The sequence below is a fragment of the Vigna unguiculata genome, chromosome 11 (genome assembly GCF_004118075.2).
Source record: "Vigna unguiculata cultivar IT97K-499-35 chromosome 11, ASM411807v1, whole genome shotgun sequence".
In the NCBI taxonomy this organism is placed as follows: domain Eukaryota; kingdom Viridiplantae; phylum Streptophyta; class Magnoliopsida; order Fabales; family Fabaceae; genus Vigna; species Vigna unguiculata.
Window position 1 is genome coordinate 40,653,266 of NC_040289.1, and position 23,121 is coordinate 40,676,386.

The following is a 23,121-nucleotide window of genomic DNA, read 5'->3' on the forward strand; positions in this document are numbered from 1 at the left end:
CCCAAAGAAAAACTGATCTAAACATAACCTATATGGTAACAAATGCAGAAATCAATATTAGCAGTTCTGAAGATAAATGCTCAATGTAATAATTCAGTAACTTTCTGAACTCCAACTTCTCAAATTCAACACATCAGATCTTGCTATCAGTAACTTCCAAATACGAAATGAATGAATGTGGAAAATAAACATTTTTCAAACAATCCAGACTGCTCAGGGACGTAGAAACCACAACAGAAAAAGACAATAACAGTTTCTTTGCCTCCTCACCAAATCAAAATCTGACGGTACTAAGCATCACTAAACAAAAACTGCTACTACCCATAAATAAAGCAGTAATATGAAGTATTTTAAAAAGTAATATCGAATAAACAAAGAAGCCTATATCATTCAAAATGTACAATAGAAGATATAAGACAAAAACTTTAACTAATCATCCTATAAATAAAATTATAAAGGCAATAGAAGCACTAACAGTGTTTCAAACCACCATCACCACCTCTCTCTCGTTGTTCAAAGAATCAGAGCATGGAAGCAACACCAAAATCAAAATCAAGCATGGAGGGCAGCAACATGTCACTCCATCCATCGTCTCATCATTTATCTCCTTGATTGCCTCTTGCTAATGCAAAACAAATACACAATTACATCGATATATTTTATTCACGACACAAGTTGCAACCAATTATTCCATATATTTCCAAAATATCTAACTAGGAAGAAACTATTATGAGGTCCAAAACCATGAGGTTCCAATTCTAAAGTGAAGAATGCGTTTACATGTGTGTTGTATACTAAAGATTGGTTGGAATCTCATGTTTTTAAATCATTTAACAATTTCTCACTTAATAAAGCCAAGCATTTGAAAAGATAGAGTTAGATACAACCTCTGGATCTTTATTTTGTTTCACAACTACACACTTGGAAGCACTAATACTAGCACTTTTTAACAAGCTACGCGCACTGTAGTTTGATCTGGAGGTTCCATTTTGAGCACCTATCGCATCAGACTCTGGAACATTTTCAATATTGTTCTGTTGTTTACTTTCATCCTTGGGAGCACAAACTCTCTCTGCATAAAGTGAAATTGCATATAACTCCCACAGTACCATAGAAAAGGTTCACAGACTTGTCTACCAATCTCATCTAAGAAAAGACACTAATAAACTGGACATAAGATTAAAATCCATGAGTAATAACAAATACGAAACCAACGAAATCTCCAAAAAACAAAAAAACAAGACAAATACTGTTTAATGTGTAAGTTGGTAATCCAGTATTTGGACATGTTGGACAAGTTTGAACCAAATGTTTAACCAAGACTTGCCTAGGTAAGGAGACATGTTGTCTCTGCAATGCAATGGAGTGCTTCGTTCACTGTTCCCACAATGCTCCTCAAGATGTGCAAACGGTCTCTTGAACCGATCAACCCCACTATGCAACAAGATAACATAGAATTACCAACTAATAACCAAAACAATGACAGCTTAAATTTCAAAGAACCTCTGCACTCCTGGACAAACACAAATGAAAACAAAAACTATGAAGCAATTTACAGATTTGGATTGAATCCTTATCTCACTACCCAGCTGCTACTGTTATGCACCAGAAAAAAGAACCAATCAAACCTTTAAAACTCCAAACATGTTGAATACAGGTCAAACATATCAAGCAAGAAGTATTCATTCAAACATCAGTTTATAAATCAGCACAAACAACCTCACAGTCAGTGTATAAGTCATCCTCTCATGTGTTTCAGGCTAGTGTTTATCTCTCAGCAAAGCACGTCACGAATTAGCTCTAGCATAGGCTTGAAGAGCCTCTAACACACTACTCATCATCAATACAACTCAAGATCAATAGGACTTATTTTCAACTTGTAATGTGGCCAAGGTAAAGGGTAAGATATGGAAAAGGATTCAAGTTTAAGCACTAAAGAGAAGTGAAGGAACAATGGGGAGAAATTTGAAAAAATCAAGTGTAAGGTCATGCTCCTCAAGACATCACACAGATTCAGACATCACTCTCTTACTTTCATTTTTTCCTTTCTCATTCTCTATTTTTTCTCTCTTTTCAGGTACAATCAAACAATTTATTTTTCTCTTTCATTTTTCTTTTTTTTTTTCTTTCTCAAGCCACTTTCAAACTTTTTAGCACATTACAAAATGATTTTTGTAAGGCCCACTTACATTGCTGCCCTTATTTTAAAAGGCTACCCAAAATCAGTTGGGCCTAGGGCTGGCCCAAAGGGAAACCAGACCCTAAGTCTGCCCTAACACACTCATTCTACTCAATTTCAGAAACAACCCCTCTTCCTTAGAGTCGCAGCCGTCTCTCTCTCAGCTAGGGTTTGGTACGTCAATCAAGTCTGGTTTCCCTTTGGGTCAGCCCTAGGCCCAACTGATTTGGGGTACGTGATGGTTCCCCTGCTTAGCCTCTGGACTGGCTTCTGTTTTGGGCTTTCCATTTAGGGCTAAGGCCCATGTATTGTCTTCTCTTTGAATTTATTTAAATTATTATCACTCTCTTACATTACTTTGTATTTGGCATCGTGGTGTGCCTCTATTATTGTCCTTTAAATACTTGGGATATATGTAGGAGTGACACTATACTTCGTTGATTTTGCTTCTTATATTATACTGTGTGACATTTCCTTTAATTAACTTTAACCACACACTTGAATTTTACCAAAATCTCCCAAAACAGTTCCAAAGCCCCTTTCACAGCTCAATAGCAAGGTACATAGAGTTTTTCTGGTCTAAGGGCTTGAAATGAGCAGGTCAGTCACAAAAACAGGTCAAAACAGGCTAAAAAATTGGGTTCAATGGTAAATGATTCAAGGTAGGCTTGATTTGGTCAAGTGGCTACAGAAACAACAATGGCCTAATATCATCTTAAGAGTTGCAATTGAAAACAAGCTATGTCAACTAGAGTCAATTCAAGTTCTGCCAAAAACTAGAAATCATGAGCGCATCACACACATTAAGGAAAAAATGTCATACTGATCTAGAACTGAAGTTATTATGAAAAATTTACTATACTTAACAATGAATGATTGCATAAAAAAGTTTGAAATATCCAAACTTTGAAAGTTGGCAATGTAACATTATGCCCATGTGTAAAATCAGCCTAGGTAGCAAGAATAAGGCTCAAACATACTGTAACAAGTTTCGAAACAACACAAGGAGTTCAAAATTTAAAACTTGAACTCAAATCATCAATAAAGACTAAAACTCACCTTAAAACCAACAAAAGAAAGTCAAAAGTAGACTTAAAACCCAAGATCAGCATGTTAGTAATTCAAGTTGGAACAAAAAATCAAAATATGGTTAAAAAAAGGTTTAAGCAAAAAAATAAAGAAACAAATAAATAAGATTACTCAAAGATAAAACAACATTACTCCAACAAAGTTAAATAATTATTGGTTCAAAACAAACAATCATAAAAACAATATAAAACCACTAATCACTAACCTTGTAATGTTGAATTTAAGACACCAAGCTACACCACAAATAAAAAACAATGAGTAAAACAGAACAATGAAGAAAGTAAAAGCAGGACAACTCTAGGCTATACATAAATCAACAAAAAATAATAAGAATCTGCAAGTAACAACAAAAGAAAGTTAAAACCAAGGTTAGATATCCACAAACAACAACAAAATAATAGAATCTGACAACGAATTTGCAAGTAACATACTACATTTGAGTAAGAAATGAAAACTGCACTTTAAATAGCAAAAGAAATACTAAGCAAACTGTCTAGCAAGTTTAAAACATAAAAAATGAACCTAAAACCAGGATTACCTACTCAAAATACAATAGAAATCACAACATCATATATGCAAATAGGAAATCTCAATAAAAAGGAAAATAGAACCATAATGTAACTCTACAAGGATCGTCTTCAAAAATTGGACTGCATTGTTATTAGTTTCGTGAATCAACCTATAACTCTGTATGATCAAACTTAAAACCAAATCAAACAAAAGTGAAATATTAGTTTAGTTAGTAAATTGTAGAAAGTCAGTGAAAAGTTAATAAAAAAGGAGACGTGCTAGTAAACATGTTAATAAAACTAAAACAACAAACTAAATCTAAATCTAAATTGAGAACACTTTTAGGATCAAAAAATTGCTTTTAGAACCAGCCACACCATCGGTCAAATCTAATTTAACCCTAACTGCAACACAAAGTGGAACAACACACCTAACTATACAAAATCTTGCTCTTGAACCTGTGACCGTCAGTGTTCCAAAAATTAACCTAAAAAATTCACTCCGAAGGGAGGTCACGCCTAGCAACATTCGATGCAAATTAAGAAAGTAAAATATGAAAGTAAAGAAAAATAAAACCATTCAAATACAACAAATTAAGGAAACAACATACCACAACACAACACACAACTAAAAACTGAAAAACACACACCACAACACCCTAAGCACAACACTTCATGTATCTGAGCAAATTGTAGATAATCTCAACGTACAAAGACATGGACAGATAGAAGCCTTACACTCTTATACTAGGTGCCATTATCCAAAGCCTTGACCCCTAAAACATGACACAACGCGCACAACAAAACAAAGGACACAACAAACAATTAATAAAACATAGCTAATAATACACAACACACGACACACAACTCAAAACACAAAAATACACACCATAACACCCCATGAACCATAAGCAAATTGTTAATCATCTCAATGTAAAAAGAATAAGTATGGACAAATAGATACCCTATACTTTTGTATTAGGCGCCATTATCGAAAACCCTAACACTTAAATCACCCTTACCTGTAACACCCCCTCCCCCCAAATCCCCACAACTGCTCAACCCTTAAATCCCCCCAACCCCCACCACTAAATCCCCCTAACACCCAACCCCACCACTCCCCACCCCCAAAACCTCCCAACCACCACCCCTAAATCCCCCTCTCCCCACCTCCTAACCCCTAAATTCTCGCAACCCCCCCTTAAATCCCCCTAACCCTTACATCTCCCTAACCCCTACATCCCATAATTCCTAACCACAACCATAACTCTTTAATCGTATATGACACGGATGATACACACGTCAGTCTGTAGTCGATAAACAAAACATAGCACAACAACATAACAACACATAGCACACAACAAGCAGCACAACAACACATCAAAACACAACAGCAGACATCAGCACACAAAAGCACAACACACAATGCACAACACATAACACACAACACACCTAATAACACATGACACACAACTCAAAACACAAAATCACACACCATAACACTCCAAGCACACACCCCATGAACCCTAAGCAAATTATCGGTCATCTCAATATATAAAGATGCCCAATACTTTTATATTAGGCTTCTTAATCGAAAGCCAACCACTAAGCATAACATTACTCGTATAAGGTCAGACAATTATTAATTTGAAACAAATTGACATGAGAATAACATTAGATGATTAATCATTCACTGCTACAAAGGACACAACAAACAACTAATAACACAGATAATAATACATGACACACAACCAAAACACAAAAATACACACCACAACATCCCATGAACCATAAGCAAATTGTCAACAATCTCAATGTAAAAAAAATAAGTATGGACAGATAGATACCATATACTTTTGCCATATAGACAACAAACAAGACACAGCACAACAACATAACAACACAATATCACAGAACAACACACATCAACAAGCAGCACAACAAGGGAGCAGCGCAACAGCACAACACAGCACATCAGAACACAAACACACAGCTAATAACACACGACACACAACTCAAAACACAAAATCACACACCATAGCACCCCAAGCACACACCCCATGAACCCTAAGCAAATTGTCAGTCATCTCAACGTATAAAGACTGAGTATGGAAAGATGCCCAATACTTTTATATTAGGCTTCTTAATCGAAAGCCAACCACCTAAGCATAACATTACTCGTATAAGGTCAGACAATTATTAATTTGATACAAATTGACATGAGAATAACATTCATTGTTGCAATTGAACAAAGGACACAACAAACAACTAATAACACATAGATAATAATACACAACACACGACACATAACTCAAAACACAAAAATACACACCACAACATCCCATGAACCATAAGCAAATTGTCAATCATCTAAATGTAAAAAGAATAAGTATGGACAGATATATGTCATATACTTTTGTATTAGGCGCCATTATCGAAAACCCTAACCCCCAACCCCTACCCCCCAATCGCCAAACCATTAACATCAGCACACGTCAACATAACAACACAACACATCAGCACACAACTAATAACACATAACAATCAACACACAACTATTAACACTCAACACAACACACAACACACAGCTAATAACACACGACACACAACTCAAAACACAAAATCGCACACCATAACACCCCAAGCACACACCCCAGGAACCCTAACCAAATTGTCAATTATCTCAACGTATAAAGTCTGAGCATGGACAGATGCCCAATACTTTTATATTAGGCTTCTTTATCGTAAGCCAACCACCTAAGCATAACATTACTCGTATAAGGTCAGACAATTATTAACTTGAAACAAATTGACATGAAAATAACATTAGATGACTAATCATTCATTGCTGCAATTGAAGAAATTGTTTGCCCTGGGGAGCCAAGAGACATCAACGCCAATAAGGGTGGGTGCACATGAAAAAATAATGTTGGAAATACCCCGTTCAGCGTATAATATGCATTCAGGCCACCAATCTACACCTTAAATAAAAAAACAACGATACGAGAAAGAAAGTTCCATCATAAATAACATATACAACTAATTATATTTAAAGGAAACTTACAATTGTTTTCCTTTGACAACAGTTCAAGAGATATCTCACAAATCCTCAAACATCACATACGACAATAAAATCAACCACTGGATAATGTTTAGAGAATAAATCCAATTAATAAAAAAAATATCATATCTTTCAACTAAGAACTTAAAAATTTATATCAAAAGATGAATTAAACACCTTATTATTGAAGTTTCATCACTCATTTCTTGGATTGAAGCCCTCTCCCTCTCATATCCCCAACTGAAAATAATTTCAAATTGAACAAAACATTAATAACAACAAACGAAACTATGACTCAAATTTCAATTTTTCTTAAAAAATAAAAGATTAAAATAGTTAAGAATAGTGGTGCATGATAAATTTTACAGAATAGTCGAATACTTTAAAAACAATTTACCTTAGGAACTTACAATACTTGACCTTGTACTTCAGTAAAGTCAAAATGGATAGAAATAGAATAATTACTAAGTAGAGGTTGAGAACCATAACTGCTTTGACTCAATGCTTGCAATAACCAAAACAATACAAACATAGCAATAATGATGGTGGAAACACAAGAAACAAGTACAAAAAGTCGATGTTTGCCTTGTAGTGTTGAATTCAAGCCACCAAGCTACACCACATAAAAAATTATGAAATGATAAAGAAATTTCTATCATAAAGGACAAATACAACATATACAATTGATAATATTACAAGAAATAGGTAATTGAATGTAACATAATACCTTAAGAATGATCTTCAACAAAAAAATTTAGTAAAATATTGATTATTAATATTCAATGGTGAGAAATGGATAGAAATAGAATAATTACTAAGTAGAGGTTGAGAACCATAACTACTTCGACTCAATGCCTACAATAGATAAAACAATACAAACATGGTATTAATGATGGTGGAAACACAGGAAACAGGTACAAAAGTCAACGTTTGCCTTGTAGTGTTGAATTCAAGCCACCAAGCTACACCACGTAAAAAATAATGAAATGATAAAGAAATATCTATCATAAAGGACAAAATACAACATATACGACTGATAATTTTACAAGAAATAGGTAATTGAATGTAATATAATACCTTGAGAATGATCTTCAACCAAAAGATTAGTAAAATATTGATTATTAACATTCAATGGTGAGAAATGGATAGAAATAGAATAATTACTAAGTAGAGGTTGAGAACCATAACTGCTTCGACTCAATGCCTGCAATAGCAAAAGCAATACAAACATGGTATTAATGATGGTGGAAACACAAGAAACAAGTACAGAAAGTCAATGCTTGCCTTGTAGTGTTGAATTCAAGCCCCCAAGCTACACCACATAAAAACTAATGAAATGATAAAGAAATCTTATCATAAAGGACAAATAGAACATATATGACAGATAATATTACAAGAAATAAGTAATCGAATGTAACATAATACCTTACGAATGATCTTCAACCGAAAGATTAGTAAAATATTGATTATTAACATTCAATGGTGAGAAATGGATACAAATAGAATAACTACTAAGTAGAGGTTGAGAACCATAACTGCTCAACTTAATGCCTGCAATAACAAAAGCAATACAAACATGGCAATAATTATAGTGGAAACACATGAAACTAGTACAGAAAGTCGACGTTTGCCTTGTAGTGTTGAATTCAAGCCACCAAGCTACACCACATAAAAAATAATGAAATGATAAAGAAATCTCAATCATAAAGGACAAATACAACATATACGACTGATAATATTACAAGAAATAGGTAATTGAATGTAACATAATACCTTAAGAATGATCTTCAACCAAAAGATTAGTAAAATATTGATTATTAACATTCAATGGTGAGAAATGGATAGAAATAGAATAATTACTAAGTAGAGGTTGAGAACCATAACTGCTTAGACTCAATGCCTGCAATAGCAAAAGCAATACAAACATGGTATTAATGATGGTGGAAACATAGCAAACAAGTACAGAAAGTCAACGTTTGTCTTGTAGTGTTGAATTCGAGCCGCCAAGCTACACCACATAAAAAATAATGAAATGATATAGAAATATATATCATAAAGGACAAAATACAGCATATACGACTGATAATATTACAAGAAATAGGTAATTGAATGTAACATAATAACTTAAGAATGATCTTCAACCAAAAGATTAGTAAAATATTGATTATTAACATTCAATGGTGAGAAATGGATAGAAATAGAATAATTACTAAGTAGAGGTTGAGAACCATAACTGCTTCGACTCAATGCCTGCAATAGCAAAAGCAATACAAAAATGGTATTAATGATGGTGGAAACACAGGAAACAAGTACAAAAAGTCAACAAGCTACACCACATAAAAAATAATAAAATGATAAATAAATCTTACCATAAAGGACAAATACAACATATACGACTAATAATGTTATAAGAAATAGATAATTGAATGTAACATAATACCTTAAGAATGATCTTCAACCAAAAGATTAGTAAAATAATTATTATTAACATTCAATGGTGAGAAATGGATAGAAATAGAATAATTACTAAGTAGTGGTTGAGAACCATAATTGCTTCGACTCAATGCCTGCAATAGCAAAAGCAATACAAACGTGGTATTAATGATGGTGGAAACACAGGAAACAAGTACAGAAAGGCAACGTTTACCTTGTAGTGTTGAATTCAAGCCACCAAGCTACACCACGTAAAAAATAATGAAATGATAAAGAAATATCTATCATAAAGGACAAATACAACATATACGATTGATAATATTACAAAAAATAGGTAATTGAATGTAACATAATACCTTAAGAATGATCTTCAACCAAAAGATTAGTAAAATATTGATTATTAACATTGAATGGTGAGAAATGGATAGAAATAGAATAATTACTAAGTAGAGGTTGAGAACCATAACTACTTTGACTCAATGTCTGCAATAGCAAAAGCAATACAAACATGGCATTAATGATGGTGGAAACACAGGAAACAAGTACAGAAAGTCAACGTTTGCCTTGTAGTGTTGAATTCAAGCTTGCAAGCTACATCACATAAAAAATAATGAAATGATAAAAAAATCTTATCATAAAGGACAAATACAACATATATCATTGATAATATTATAAGAAATAGATAATTGAATGTAAGATAATACCTTAAGAATGATCTTTAACCAAAAGATTAGTAAATTATTGATTATTAACATTCAATGGTGGAGCCAAACACTAGGTTACAATTCTCACTTCTACAAGTATCTTATTCTTCATTGACCTTATCAGTTCAATTAATTCTCAGCAATAATGAACTGGAACAATTCCACAATGAAAATAAAATAAACTCACAATAAAGACCAAAATTTCTTGTCTCAGGAATTAGGAAACAAAATGCAGAATCCAAGGAAGTTCAGAGTCCATGAATTCAACTTTCACCATTCTAACCTGAAGTGTGAAAACTTTTTTGCAAAGATCTTCTTCAAATATATTGCAAGATGGTTCAATCACCTATAAAATTGAAGAAACGAAAAATGTAGTAAGATCATAATAACTTAAGTCAGCATGTAATGTCATGTTTAATAATGCCTAGAGAAAGAGTTCGAAAATAAAAATCATAATCTTTAACAAAGTACACAAAATTTTGGATCAAAAGTTGTATGAAACACCTTATTATTGAAAATCCAACTTCCATTGCTTGGATCTACAAATCCTCCCCTTCTCCAACTGAATGCACTTTCAAAATTCAACAAAACTTTGATAAGAACAACAAACGAAACTACATCTCAAATTATAATTTATAGTAAGAAAATAATACCCTAAGTCAGCATGTAATTCTGAATCTTACAATTCCTTTCCTTCGACCACTATTCAAAAGATCTACAAATCCTCGAACACCACATCCTTGAAAAATGCTAATCACAAACCATTGTTCATGTTTTGTTAGCTAGAATAATACCTAGAGAAAGAGTTCAAAAAAAAATCATAATATTGAACAAAGGACATAAAAAGTTTGATCAAAAGTTGAATTAAACATCTTATTATTGAAAATTCAACTCCTATTTCTTGAATTGAAGTCCTCCCCATCTTGAATCTGCAACTAAACGCAATTTCAAATTCAACACGATGTTGATAACAACAACAAGCGAAACTACATCTCAAATTAAAGTTTTTGTAAGACAAAGAAATATACAAATAAATAAGAATAATAGTTCATGACAAAAACTACATAGTTCTCACATAAGAAAAAAATAATTTACCTTACGAACTCGTAAAACTTGACCTTCTACTCTAGTAAAGCAAAAATGATATAATTCTGCTTATACATAATACTCGAACAATTAAAAGATAATGTATCTTAAGAACCTATAATATTTAACATTTTACGTCAATAAAGCCTAAATCAATATAAATAGCAGAATTACAAAGTCTAGGTTTAAAACCACAATTATTTCGAGTAAATGACGGAAACAACAAAAGTAATACAAACATGACAATGAAAACCTATAACGCCTAACTACTAACCCGTAACCCCTAACACCTAACCCCTATATCATACATTATAGGCTTTGTGCACAACATACAAAATATAACATAACACAACAAAATAAACAACACAAAACTAATAATAAAGAACGCCCAACACACGACAAACCACACAACACATAACACAATTAATAACACATAACACATAATACACAACGCAAAAAAGAAAAACACACACCACCACACCCCATGAATCATAAGCAAATTGTCAATCATCTCAATATACAAAGACTGAGTATATACACATAAATGTCATATACTTCTGTATTAGGCACCATTATTGAAAGTTGTAACCCCCTAAATACCCCTAACTCCTAAATTTTTAAACCATAAATCCTCCTAACTTATAAATCCTTCTAATCCCTAAATGCCCCAACCCCCAAATAACCATAACTCATAAATCACAAATCATACGCTCTACGCATAACACACAAAAGTTGAAACAACGAAAAAAACACAGCAGACGGCACACAGCATGCGTCAGCCTACAACCAACAAACAACACAACACACAACATAGAACAAACAACACACAGCTAATAACACGCAACACGCAACACGTAAAACACAACACACAATACACAACTAATAACAAACAACACATAACCCAAAACTTAAAACTGAAAAACACACACCACAACGAAACAAAACATAAGACACACAAAACATAACACAACTCAACAAAGCAAAGCAAACAACATAGAACTAATAACAAAGAACACACAATAGACGACAAAGCACACAACACAACACACAAGTAATAACACATAACACACAATACACAATGTAAAATAGAAAAACACACATCCTAGCACCACAAACACAACAACTCATGAACCCTAAGCAAATTGTCAATCATCTTAATGTACAAAGACTGAGTATGGACACATAGGCTCTGTGCACAACACACAAAACATAACAATAACACAACAAAGTAGACAACACACAACTAATAATAAAGAACGCACAACACACGACAAAGCACACAATACACAACACAATTAATAAACACAATATACATCGCAAAAAAGAAAAACACACACCACCACACCCCCGTGAATCCTAAGCAAATTGTCAATCATCTCAATGTACAAAGACTGAGTATGTACACATAGATGTCATATACTTTTGTATTAAGCACCATTATTGAAAGCCCTAACCCCCAAAATCTCGTTAACTCCTAAATGTCTAAACCATAAATCCTCCTAACCTATAAATCCTCCTAATTCTTAAATCCCCCAACCCCTAAATAACCATAACTCATAAATCATAGATGATAGGCTCTGCGCATAACATACAAAAGTCGACATAACGAAAAAAAACACAGCAGACGGCACACGCGACACGCCTCAGCCTACACCCAACAAACACAGCACACAATGTACAACACACAACACAGCTAATAACACGCAACACGCAAAACATAACACACAACCCACAAGTAATAACAAACAACATAAAACTCAAAACTGAAAAACACACACCACAACGCAACAAAACATAACACACACAAAACATAACACAACTCAACAAAGCAGACAACACAGAACTAATAACAAAGAACACACAACACACGACAAAGCACACAACACAAAACGCACAACACATAGCACACAACACAATTAATAACAAACAACACAACCCAAAACTCAAAACTGAAAAACTCACACCACAACGCAACAAAACATAACACACACAAAACATAACACAACTAAACAAAGCAAACAACACAGAACTAAAAACAAAGAACACACAACACACGACAAAGCACACAACTAATAACACACAATGCACAACGTAAAATAGAAAAACGCACACCATAACACCACAAACACAACAACTCATGAACCCTAAGCAAATTGTCAATCATCTCAATGAACAAAGACTGAGTATGGACACATAGGATTTGTGCACAACACACAAAACATAACATAACACAACAAAGTAGACATCACACAACTAATAATAAAGAACGCACAACACACGACAAAGCACACAGCACACAACACACAACACAATTAAAAACACATAACACACAATATACAACGCAAAAAAGAAAAACACACCACCACACCCCATGAACACTAAGCAAATTGTCAATCATCTCAATGTACAAAGACTGAGTATGTACACATAGATGTAATATACTTTTGTATTAGGCACCATTATCGAAAACTCTAACCCCTAAAACATAGATGATAGGCTCTGTTCACAACGCACAACGCACAACACACAACACCTCATGATACCTAAGCAAATTGTCAATCATCTCAATATACGGAGACTAGGAATGGACAAATGCACTAGTCTTTCATTAGGGGTCATTATCGATAACCAACCACCTAAGCATAACAATATTACTCATATAAGGTTAGACAATTATTGGTTTGAAACAAATAAACATAAGAACAACATAAGACCAATAATCAATCATCGCTGCTGTAATTGATGGAATTTTTTGCCCTGAGAAGCCATGAGACGTCATGCCAATAAGGGTGGGAGCACACGAACAGGGATGGACAAATCATGTTCAGAGTATAAAATTGCATTCAGACCACCAATATGCACCATAAATAAAAAGTGCATAAAATATAATAATAAAAGTAAATTCATACAGTAATTACAACAAAACTTACTATACATTCTTCCATATACAACCCTGTAATACCAAAATATTTTCGTTTGAAAGCAATACTAGCACTTACCTTGCCAAAATCCAACCTATTACATCCACAACATGTAGAAAGGGATTTCTGTCGCTTGCATTAACCAATGTGACCGGTAAACTGACAGTCCACACCTATAATCACAAATTGGTCATTGAACAACTATGCAAGTTACACGCCAAACAATGCAGTATAATATAAAAGAGCTCCAATTAAAAGGGAATTTTACAAAAATAAACAACAGGAATACAATATGGTAGTCATATCATACGTTCATGTTCTGGGAAAGTAAAGAGAAAAGAACCCATTCAATTCAAGAATATAAAGTTAAAGATGAAATGAAACATTCTTCTTCTGGCAATGTAAAAGGTGATAGATGAAAAGAAAAAGGATTTGAAATGAAAGTGGTCCAAATGGTATGAGATATATGGGACAAACCACGTATAATTCAATAAAGTTATACTACTCAATGCTCTACAGAAGTACTACAACGCTACCACCACAAATTTATCAAGACGCATTGCAAGAAAAGCACACAAGACATCATTCAATCGTATTACATAGGCTTATACATATACATACCTGAATAACAGGAAAAGCGCCAGGCGAATTCCCCATATCCCAACAAACAACGTCAGGATTATCTGAAAAGAGTGAGTTTATTCAAGATCGATAGGAACTCAGGTAGGAGAATAAAGATTGTTTTGTAATTGTCAATTATAATTTGTTTTTAACCTGATAATTCAAAATACATAAAAAGAAAAGGATACATTAGATTACCTGTCGAAAATACAATGAGCCTTTGATCACCAGTGTCAATACAGCAATTGTAATGAAATTCGTGCTTCCTTAAAAAAGGAATTGATGGCAGAACGATTTGAACAACCACTTTGTTTTATTCATTAAAAGAACAATAAAATATACTAGCCACTTCTTTGTTTATTACCAGAACAGACTAGAATAGTAGTTACCTTTTGAAATCAAGGAAAAGGTCAAAGTGCAGTAAAGAATAAGGATGCCGGAAAAATCAGTGACTTTGTCGAATTTGAGGAGCGCGGTGATGTCGAAAAACAGAAACTGATAATCAATCTGAAAAATTAAACAAAAATAAGTAAATGTTTGTGATGAACAACGGAAAATATATGAAATTGAAAAAAAAAAAAGAAATTGGGAATGCTGACAGTGATAAGTGCGGTGAACGCTAAGAAATGAGAGTCGATGAGAGTAGCCATTGTCTTTGTTTCTTCTTGGAAACCAAGAAGAAGAAAAAGAAAAAAAATGTTTGAAATCTGAAGAACGCGTGTAACCAATGGTTTTATAGGTGAAGAGTTAAATAACGCGCGCTAAAGTTTTTGTAATAAAGATATTGGGAAAGGTAAAAAAAATAATTTGGATTCAAGAAAAAAAAAGGAAAGTTTTTACTTTATTTTATTCATATAACAAAGTAAATTTTTTAAAGTAGAAAAATTGGAGTTAAAATGAATTTTAAATTGAAACAATAAGTATTATAAACTTTTAATAAATAAAAAATGTATATTCTAAATAATATTGTATTAAAATTAATTAAAAAATAGTATAAATTAATAATTTGTTAATATAATAATTATATTAATAAATATATCATTTATAGAATATATATATATATATATATATATATATATTATAAAGAAAAAATATTCTTAATTGTGATGATTACGGATGATGATGAGTCTTATGAATCATGGCAATCCGTGCATACGATATTACTAAATATCGATATTAAAGACATGATAAACATATTTGAATCACAAATACTGTGTTTTTTTTTACAAAAAATATATAATAAAGATGTTTAGTAATTGATTTAATGTTATACTCTAAATTACTGTTTTACTCTTATGGATTTAAAATAATTATCATTTTTTATTTTTTATAGGCTTGGCTGAGTGATAGATTTAGGATGAATGATATTAAATTCGTTTTTATGATTGTACTATGAGAAAAATATGTTATGTTTTTCTCTTTTAAGTTTTGAATAAATTTAGATAAATTTGTTATGAATTTATTTATTTACTTCAATTAGTTTAGACCAATTTGTTATGACTTACTTTAATTAGTTTAGAAAAAGAAAATTTATTATAACTTGACTAATTAACTTAAAATCCTAAATTAATTTTTGTAAAAAATGTCATATTTTACTCTAATTAGATTGATACGGAAGTAATAATTGTGACAGAAAAAATAAACTTTCAAAATTTTAACGTAATTGACCCTAAGTTGAATCAGTAATAACAAAAAAAAACTAAACCCAATCAAATATGTAGTCGTTGAAAAAAAAAACTAAGTAAATGCATAATCAATTATGTTATTGATCAATATGGACAAAAAAATTGTCTCATAATTGGTTTTACACCTACATAATTATTTATTCAATTTAATTTCTGTTAAATAATATAAGTTGGAAAACATCTTTTAACATTGTTCTCTACAAATTAAATGACGTATGTATATAGTAATTAATAGTTTCATGTTAAACTAGGTTTTGACCCGTGATACACGGTCTTTGTTTTTTTTTTTGTTAAGAAAAATAATTAATTTTTATTATATTTAGAAAATATTATATATTTTTATTTTTTATCTTAACTTGTATTAAAAAGTTAATGTAAATTTTCTTATATTTAATTAACTAAATCATTTATATGATTATAATTAATTGTTATAATTATATATAATTAAAAAAATAATTTCACTAGGCAATGGTGCAATGTCAAGGCTTAATAGTTTGTTCATCTACCGTTGTGGAAGGTTAGATGATCTTCCGAGTGAACTATGGTGCTTGAGTGAGTTGAAAAAAGTGCAGGTTACAGAACCATCTGAACAATTGGCTCACATTCTACAAAATTTGGAATTGAACAATGGAATTCAACTCGACATGGAGGATGATCTTGATAGAATTTATAGTTATAAAAATGTCTTTTGAAGAAATCTTTTAGGTAGAACATTGTAATTTATTTTACTCAATGCATTGTAACATTTATATCAGAATTTTGAATATTAATAATGTCTTAACTTTAATTTCTTAAATCTGAATAATAGTTTAATTTTAGATAAACGATGTCTTATAAAGGTTGAATGATTTTTCTAAATCTAGTTTAAATAAAAGACAATAAACAAATATTTTCACGCCATCCTACAAATTGGTGAATCTCTTGTTCCTAAAATATTCTTTGTTTATTGTTTTTTTCTACAAGGATTAGATAGTTTTATTATATTTTGCTGATCACTCTTTTTGCCTTTGAATATGTTATTAGGGATAGATTTTGGTTTGTCCTGCATTTGATCCGTGAAAAGTGGATTAGATCGTCTTATTTCACATAAAAAATGTAGTTAATTTTTTGACCTGTTTTGGATAATGTTTTATTAATGAGTTTCCAGGCTCATCAAAGGTTTGCGTAAAAGTTTTTTAAACTTTATATTTATATAATTAAATTAGTAAAATAATATTTTTTATAAGTCCATTTTTTAAAATAAGTTATATTCATAATTTTATAATTTATAATTTTTATGTACAAATCTATTGAAAATATAAATGATTTTGAACTTGATTGAAACATGAAAGAGAAAGTTACTTTTAAATTAGCTAGACATAAGTGAACGAGTTACTTTTGAATGGATCGAAGAAGAAACGTCAATGAGCAAATGACTTCAAAGAAATACAGAACACGTTGTGCTGGTACAGTTACAATTTAGAAATTTAAGTCAATGCGGGCTATGCAGGTCAAATGCAGGTCAGTCTGACCCGCACGAATTATGATTTATGGGATACAAATCTAAACAAGTCCGCAGACTAAAATACTTATCTCCCCTCACACTTATTCTAACATACCACATTGTTATTTCATCTGTTATGGATTGATTTATACAATTATTTATTTTTTTTGTTTTGGTTCCAACTATTTTGGATTGATTTCACATTGTTTTGGTTCCAGCTATATTTACCCTTTTATTACATAAAATATCAATAATAGTATATAATATATTTTGTTTCCTAGCTAATATTTTTATATCACACTACTTATTTTATAATTATTACACTATTCACGATATTTATTATTATGTCTCCTTAAAAATACGATATTTTTATTCTTTTAAATTTATTTCAAAATATTTTACGATATTAGGCCATATGATTTACGGAATATACAATATAAAAATATAATTAAAATGATTGATCTATAAATAAAAATTATAAAAGTTTAAGGTTAATTAAACATTAAAAGAATAAATGTTCGGAAATATACTTCTATCAATAAAATAAAATAAAATAAACATTAATTAGTGTTACATTAAAGATGGATCTATTTTTATGGTATTTATTTTAAAGATAGTAGGTGATATAATCATATAACCTCAATTCACATACCGAATTTATATTATTTTTAATCTAAAATGGTTGTGGTTTTGTTTTTATCTATTTCCTTAAATTGTCGTTGTTGTCTTCTTTCTTATGTAAACAAAAAAGAAGGTTCAGAGCGTGATGATCCACTATTGTAAAAGGTTAGATGATCTCTCAAATGAACTATGGTGTTTGAGTGGCTTGAGAAAAGTACAAGTGAGAAATCTTTCGGAACAAATGGCTCGCATGCTACAGAATTTGGAAATAAACAATCAGGTTCAACTCATCATCATAGAGGATTATCGTGAAGAAATGACTCAAAGTGCAAATATTATAAACAAGTTCTTCTATTTTATTTTGTGAATATGAGATATTATATTAGTGATGAGAAGTTGTTTGGATGTATATTAAGTCAATTTGATCCAAAGAGAAGCGTTGGAGTACTCTGTTTGCGGTTTGAATACGTTGGGCGATCAAGTTGATAATAACGACGAAATAAAACAAATCAATCTCTTACATATTCTATGCCATCTAATAACGACGAAACAAATTGAACACAGTTGTACTGTCATAAGTGTAAATATTCTAAGCCAAAGGAGAGGAAGTTGCAATGCACATAGCAGGAAGGTGCCACGCTACTCACATTATGCACGGAGCCATGGTTGACGAGTCAATGCAAAAATTAAACCAGACCCTTCAACCCAACTCTTTATAAATTCTTCATTATTGCAGTCACTTTTTATAGTATACATTTGGATATTCTCTTCTATGCGATTGCAAGCTACACTCTTACTTTTTCTGGTGCCTTAGTAAAACCCTGTTCCTCTTCTTCCTTCACCAACCACAAACACAGTATCTTAGAAACACAGATCAAAATCTACACGCTCGTCCACGCTGTAATGGCAGAGAGTGTAGTTTCCTTCGTTTTGGATCACTTGGTTCAGCTTGCGGCACGCGAAGCTAACTTGCTGTATGGCGTGGAGGACAGGGTCCAGTCCCTCCAGTACGAACTTCAAATGATCAAAGAACTCCTCAATACCACAAAGAGAAAGAAGGGAATGGAACATACAGTTTTGAACCAAATCAGAGATATGGCCCACGTAGCTGAGGATGTCATCGACACATTCGTAGCCAAAGTTGCCATTTACAAGAGGAGAACCATTCTTGGGAAGATGCTCCGTGGCTTTGCCCAAGCAAGGTTGCTCCACCACGTAGCCGACAAAATAGACAATATCAAAGCCACTCTCAACGAAATACGCGACAATAAAGACAGATACGGTGCTTTCAAAGAAACCAATAATCAATCCGCAGCAGAAGAAGAGGAAGAGGAAAAAAGGGTGCAATCACAGCTAAAGAAGCTAAGAAGAAATGTGGAGGAAGAAGATGTGGTTGGGTTTGTGCAGGAGTCCAAGGATATCATCAAGCGACTCCTGGAAGGTGGTTCAAATCGTAAAGCTGTCTCTATCATTGGCATGGGGGGATTGGGGAAGACCACCCTTGCCCGGAAGGTCTATAACAGCACCCAGGTGGAACAACACTTCATGTATCGTGCATGGGTTTATGTGTCAAACGAGTGCAGAGTTAAGGATCTTTTGGTCGGCCTTCTCAAGCATTTGATGCCAAATTTTGAAAAGCAAAGTAGAGGCAACAAAAAAGGTAAGAAAGGCACTGGAGACATTGACAGCCTGAATGAGGAAAAGCTGAAGATACCGGTGCAGAACTGGTCGAAGAGGAAAATGTATCTTTTGATGCCAAATCTTGAACAGCAAAGTAGAGCCAACAAAAAAGGTAAGAAAGGCACTGGAGACATTGACAACCTAAGTGAGGAAGAGCTGAAGATACTGGTGCGGAACTGCTTGGAGAGGAAAAGGTATCTTGTGGTGGTAGATGATTTGTGGAAAAGGCAAGATTGGGACGAGCTCCAAGAAGCTTTTCCGGATAACAACAGCGGGAGCAGAATATTGATCACTAGTCGTTTGAAAGAGGCTGCCTTGCATACTGCTAATGATGTTCCTCACTATCTTCAATTCCTCAGTGAAGAAGAGAGTTGGGAGTTGTTTTGCAAGAGAGTATTTAGGGGTGAAGACTGCCCTTCTGATTTGGAGGCTCTGGGAAAGCAGATGGTTCAAAGTTGTCGTGGTTTGCCACTCTCCATCATTGTCTTAGCAGGGATGCTAGCCAATAAAGAAAAGTCACATAGAGAATGGTCTAAAGTGGTGGGTCATGTTAATTGGTATCTTACTCAAGATGAGACCCAAGTAAAGGACATAGTTCTCAAACTCAGCTATGACAACTTGCCAAGGAGATTAAAACCATGCTTTCTCTATCTCGGGTTATTTCCCGAAGACTTTGAAATACCTGTTACACCATTATTGCGAAAATGGGTTGCGGAGGGTTTTATACAATATACAAGGAACAGAGACCCAGATGACATTGCGGAAGACTACTTGTACGAGCTCATTGATCGTAGTTTGGTCCAAGTAGCAAGAGTGGAGACTAATGCAGGTGTAAAGACGTGCCAGGTTCATGATCTTCTTCGAGATCTTTGCATATCAGAGAGCAAAGAGGACAAAGTTTTTGAAGTTTGCACAGACCAAAACATTCTAGTCCCAACAAAACCTCGCAGACTATCCATTCACAGTAAGATGGATCACTACATTTCGTCAAGCAACAATGACCATTTATGTATCCGTTCCTTGTTTTTCTTTGGCTCAGATTACTATGTTGATAGGAGGGAGCAGAAGTGGCTTTTGAAAGACTTCAAATTGGTTCGAGTGTTGGAGCTCGCACCAAAGAGCTGTGGAAAGATACCTTCTAACATCGGAAACTTGATGCACTTAAGGTACTTGAGAATAGACTCACAACATATAACATTTGTTCCAGATTCAATACTTAACCTGTGTTCTCTACAAACAATAGACTTAGGTGATTGGACCCAGAACGATCCAATTTCTTTTCCTATCAAAATGTGGAAACTCAAACATTTAAGGCATTTGAATACACGGGGGCCTATCAAGTTACGAGGCAGTTGTTTAGGATCCGGTGAGAAGATGTGGAATCTACAAACCATCTCTCCCCTTGTACTCAATAAGCAAGCAACATCTCTGATAGAGAAAGGGACATTCCCCAATATTAAGAGAATAGGGTTGAACGTGGTTTCTGGTAAAGGAGAATTATCCAAATTATTGCAGAGCTTACTACTTTTAAGGTATTTGAACAAGTTAGTTATCGTCCTCCGAGATAGTTATGATACAACCATAACAGTGCATGAGGGCGTGGAAAGGAAGAACGGTTGCAAGCCGCAAGAACTTTTTCAAAGCCTAGGACAATTTAGTTCTCTAACTGTCTTAGAGATTGGTAACGTTATGGACCTTCTAACTTGTGCACTCATATTTCCTCCAAACATTACAGAGTTAACATTGTCGAAGATTATGTACATCACTGATGAGGGGATGAATGGTTTGGGAAATCACGCCAAACTCAAAATTCTGAGGCTTTTGGGAGATTTAATCTTTTGGCCTTTTAATTCCTATGACCTTACTTGTGTTGGAGGCAGCTTCCCACAACTAGAAGTGTTTCAAATGGAATATTTGAAAGTTGAAAAGTGGAATTTAGGCAACGGTGCAATGCCGAGGCTTCAAAGTTTGGTGATCAACTTTTGTGGAAAGTTAGATAATCTCCCAAATGAACTCTGGTCTTTGAGTGACTTGAAAAAAGTGCATGTAACGAAACCCTCAGAACAAATGACTCGCATCTTACAAAATTTGGAAATCAACAATGCGGTTAAACTCGTCACAGAAGATCATCCACCTGAGATGGATGAGAGGGATTTGAATCATTTGAACTATATTCTGAAAGGATTTGGTTATAATGACCCTTAGTTTAAAGGGATTTAGGTGCTTCGTTGATGTGGAATGAGTGAGAAACTGAGACATGTAATAGCAAATGTCCTTAATAATATATACACATAAAATTCTTCTGCTTATTTCTCCACCAGCTGAAATCTTAGAAAGGTGGGATTAATTGTCCATTGCATGGTGTAAATAGTTTCATATACAAGTTAGAGGATCAAAGGAGATGAAATAATAGTCTTGAAATTTATATATAGTTGTATGATTGCATACATTAATCAATATTATTATGATGAATCTAGTTGATGAATGTTACTGGTCTGTAAACTCACAAGTGATCATGTTTACAAAATCAAGATCTCTATATGTAACTCATTCAGACTATTAGGATAATATTTTAGTAGGAGCTAACTTTACATCGATTGTCTGAAAATTCAAGAAATAGTTTATTTAATTAAAATGTAAGATATTAAATATATTAATATATATATATATATATATATATATATATGAATTTAAAATTAAAATATTGACGCTAATGAACACTATTTTTTTCATATTAAAATATTTTTTAACTAGTTAACACAATAAAAATATTATCCCTCCTAAAAATATGATATTTTTATTTTATTTTAAATTTGTTTGAAAATATTTTACAATATTACATCATATAAATGATGGAATACACAATATAAAAAGTATAATTAAAATGATTCATCAATAAATGAAAATTATAAACAATGAAGTTCACCTTGTTACGGGGCATTATTCACCTTGTGTAACATCCTGTTTTCATAGTTTTTATACTATTAAACAAAATATTTAAATTTCAATAATTCAGAAGCAGATGATGAGAGAGGTTAGCTAGCTTCGC

At 32.8% G+C, this 23,121-nt stretch overlaps 3 protein-coding genes across 3 annotated transcripts in view; 1 reads left to right on the top strand and 2 right to left on the bottom strand.

The window, feature by feature from the left end:
• Window positions 1-1,333: 1,333 nt before the first annotated feature.
• On the bottom strand, window positions 1,334-15,286 carry LOC114169558. Its single transcript, XM_028054766.1, has 6 exons — window positions 15,203-15,286; window positions 14,993-15,110; window positions 14,802-14,869; window positions 14,604-14,665; window positions 14,061-14,155; window positions 1,334-1,434 (listed from the first exon to the last, which is right to left on the bottom strand). The coding sequence occupies exons 1-5, from the start codon at window positions 15,251-15,253 to the stop codon at window positions 14,080-14,082; spliced, it is 375 nt and encodes a 124-aa protein (XP_027910567.1). The 5' UTR covers window positions 15,254-15,286; the 3' UTR covers window positions 1,334-1,434; window positions 14,061-14,079.
• The window catches only part of LOC114169556 (ubiquitin-like modifier-activating enzyme atg7), a 52,167-nt gene continuing 32,524 nt past the window's right edge, over window positions 3,479-23,121 (bottom strand). Inside the window, exon 12 of the mRNA XM_028054761.1 lies at window positions 3,479-3,501. The gene's annotated coding sequence lies outside the window, so the exon portion shown is untranslated. The remainder of the gene's footprint in view (window positions 3,502-23,121) is intronic.
• LOC114169554 (disease resistance protein RPP13-like) lies at window positions 18,825-22,419 on the top strand. The gene has a single exon (XM_028054755.1). The coding sequence runs from the start codon at window positions 19,296-19,298 to the stop codon at window positions 22,275-22,277; it is 2,982 nt and encodes a 993-aa protein (XP_027910556.1). The 5' UTR covers window positions 18,825-19,295; the 3' UTR covers window positions 22,278-22,419.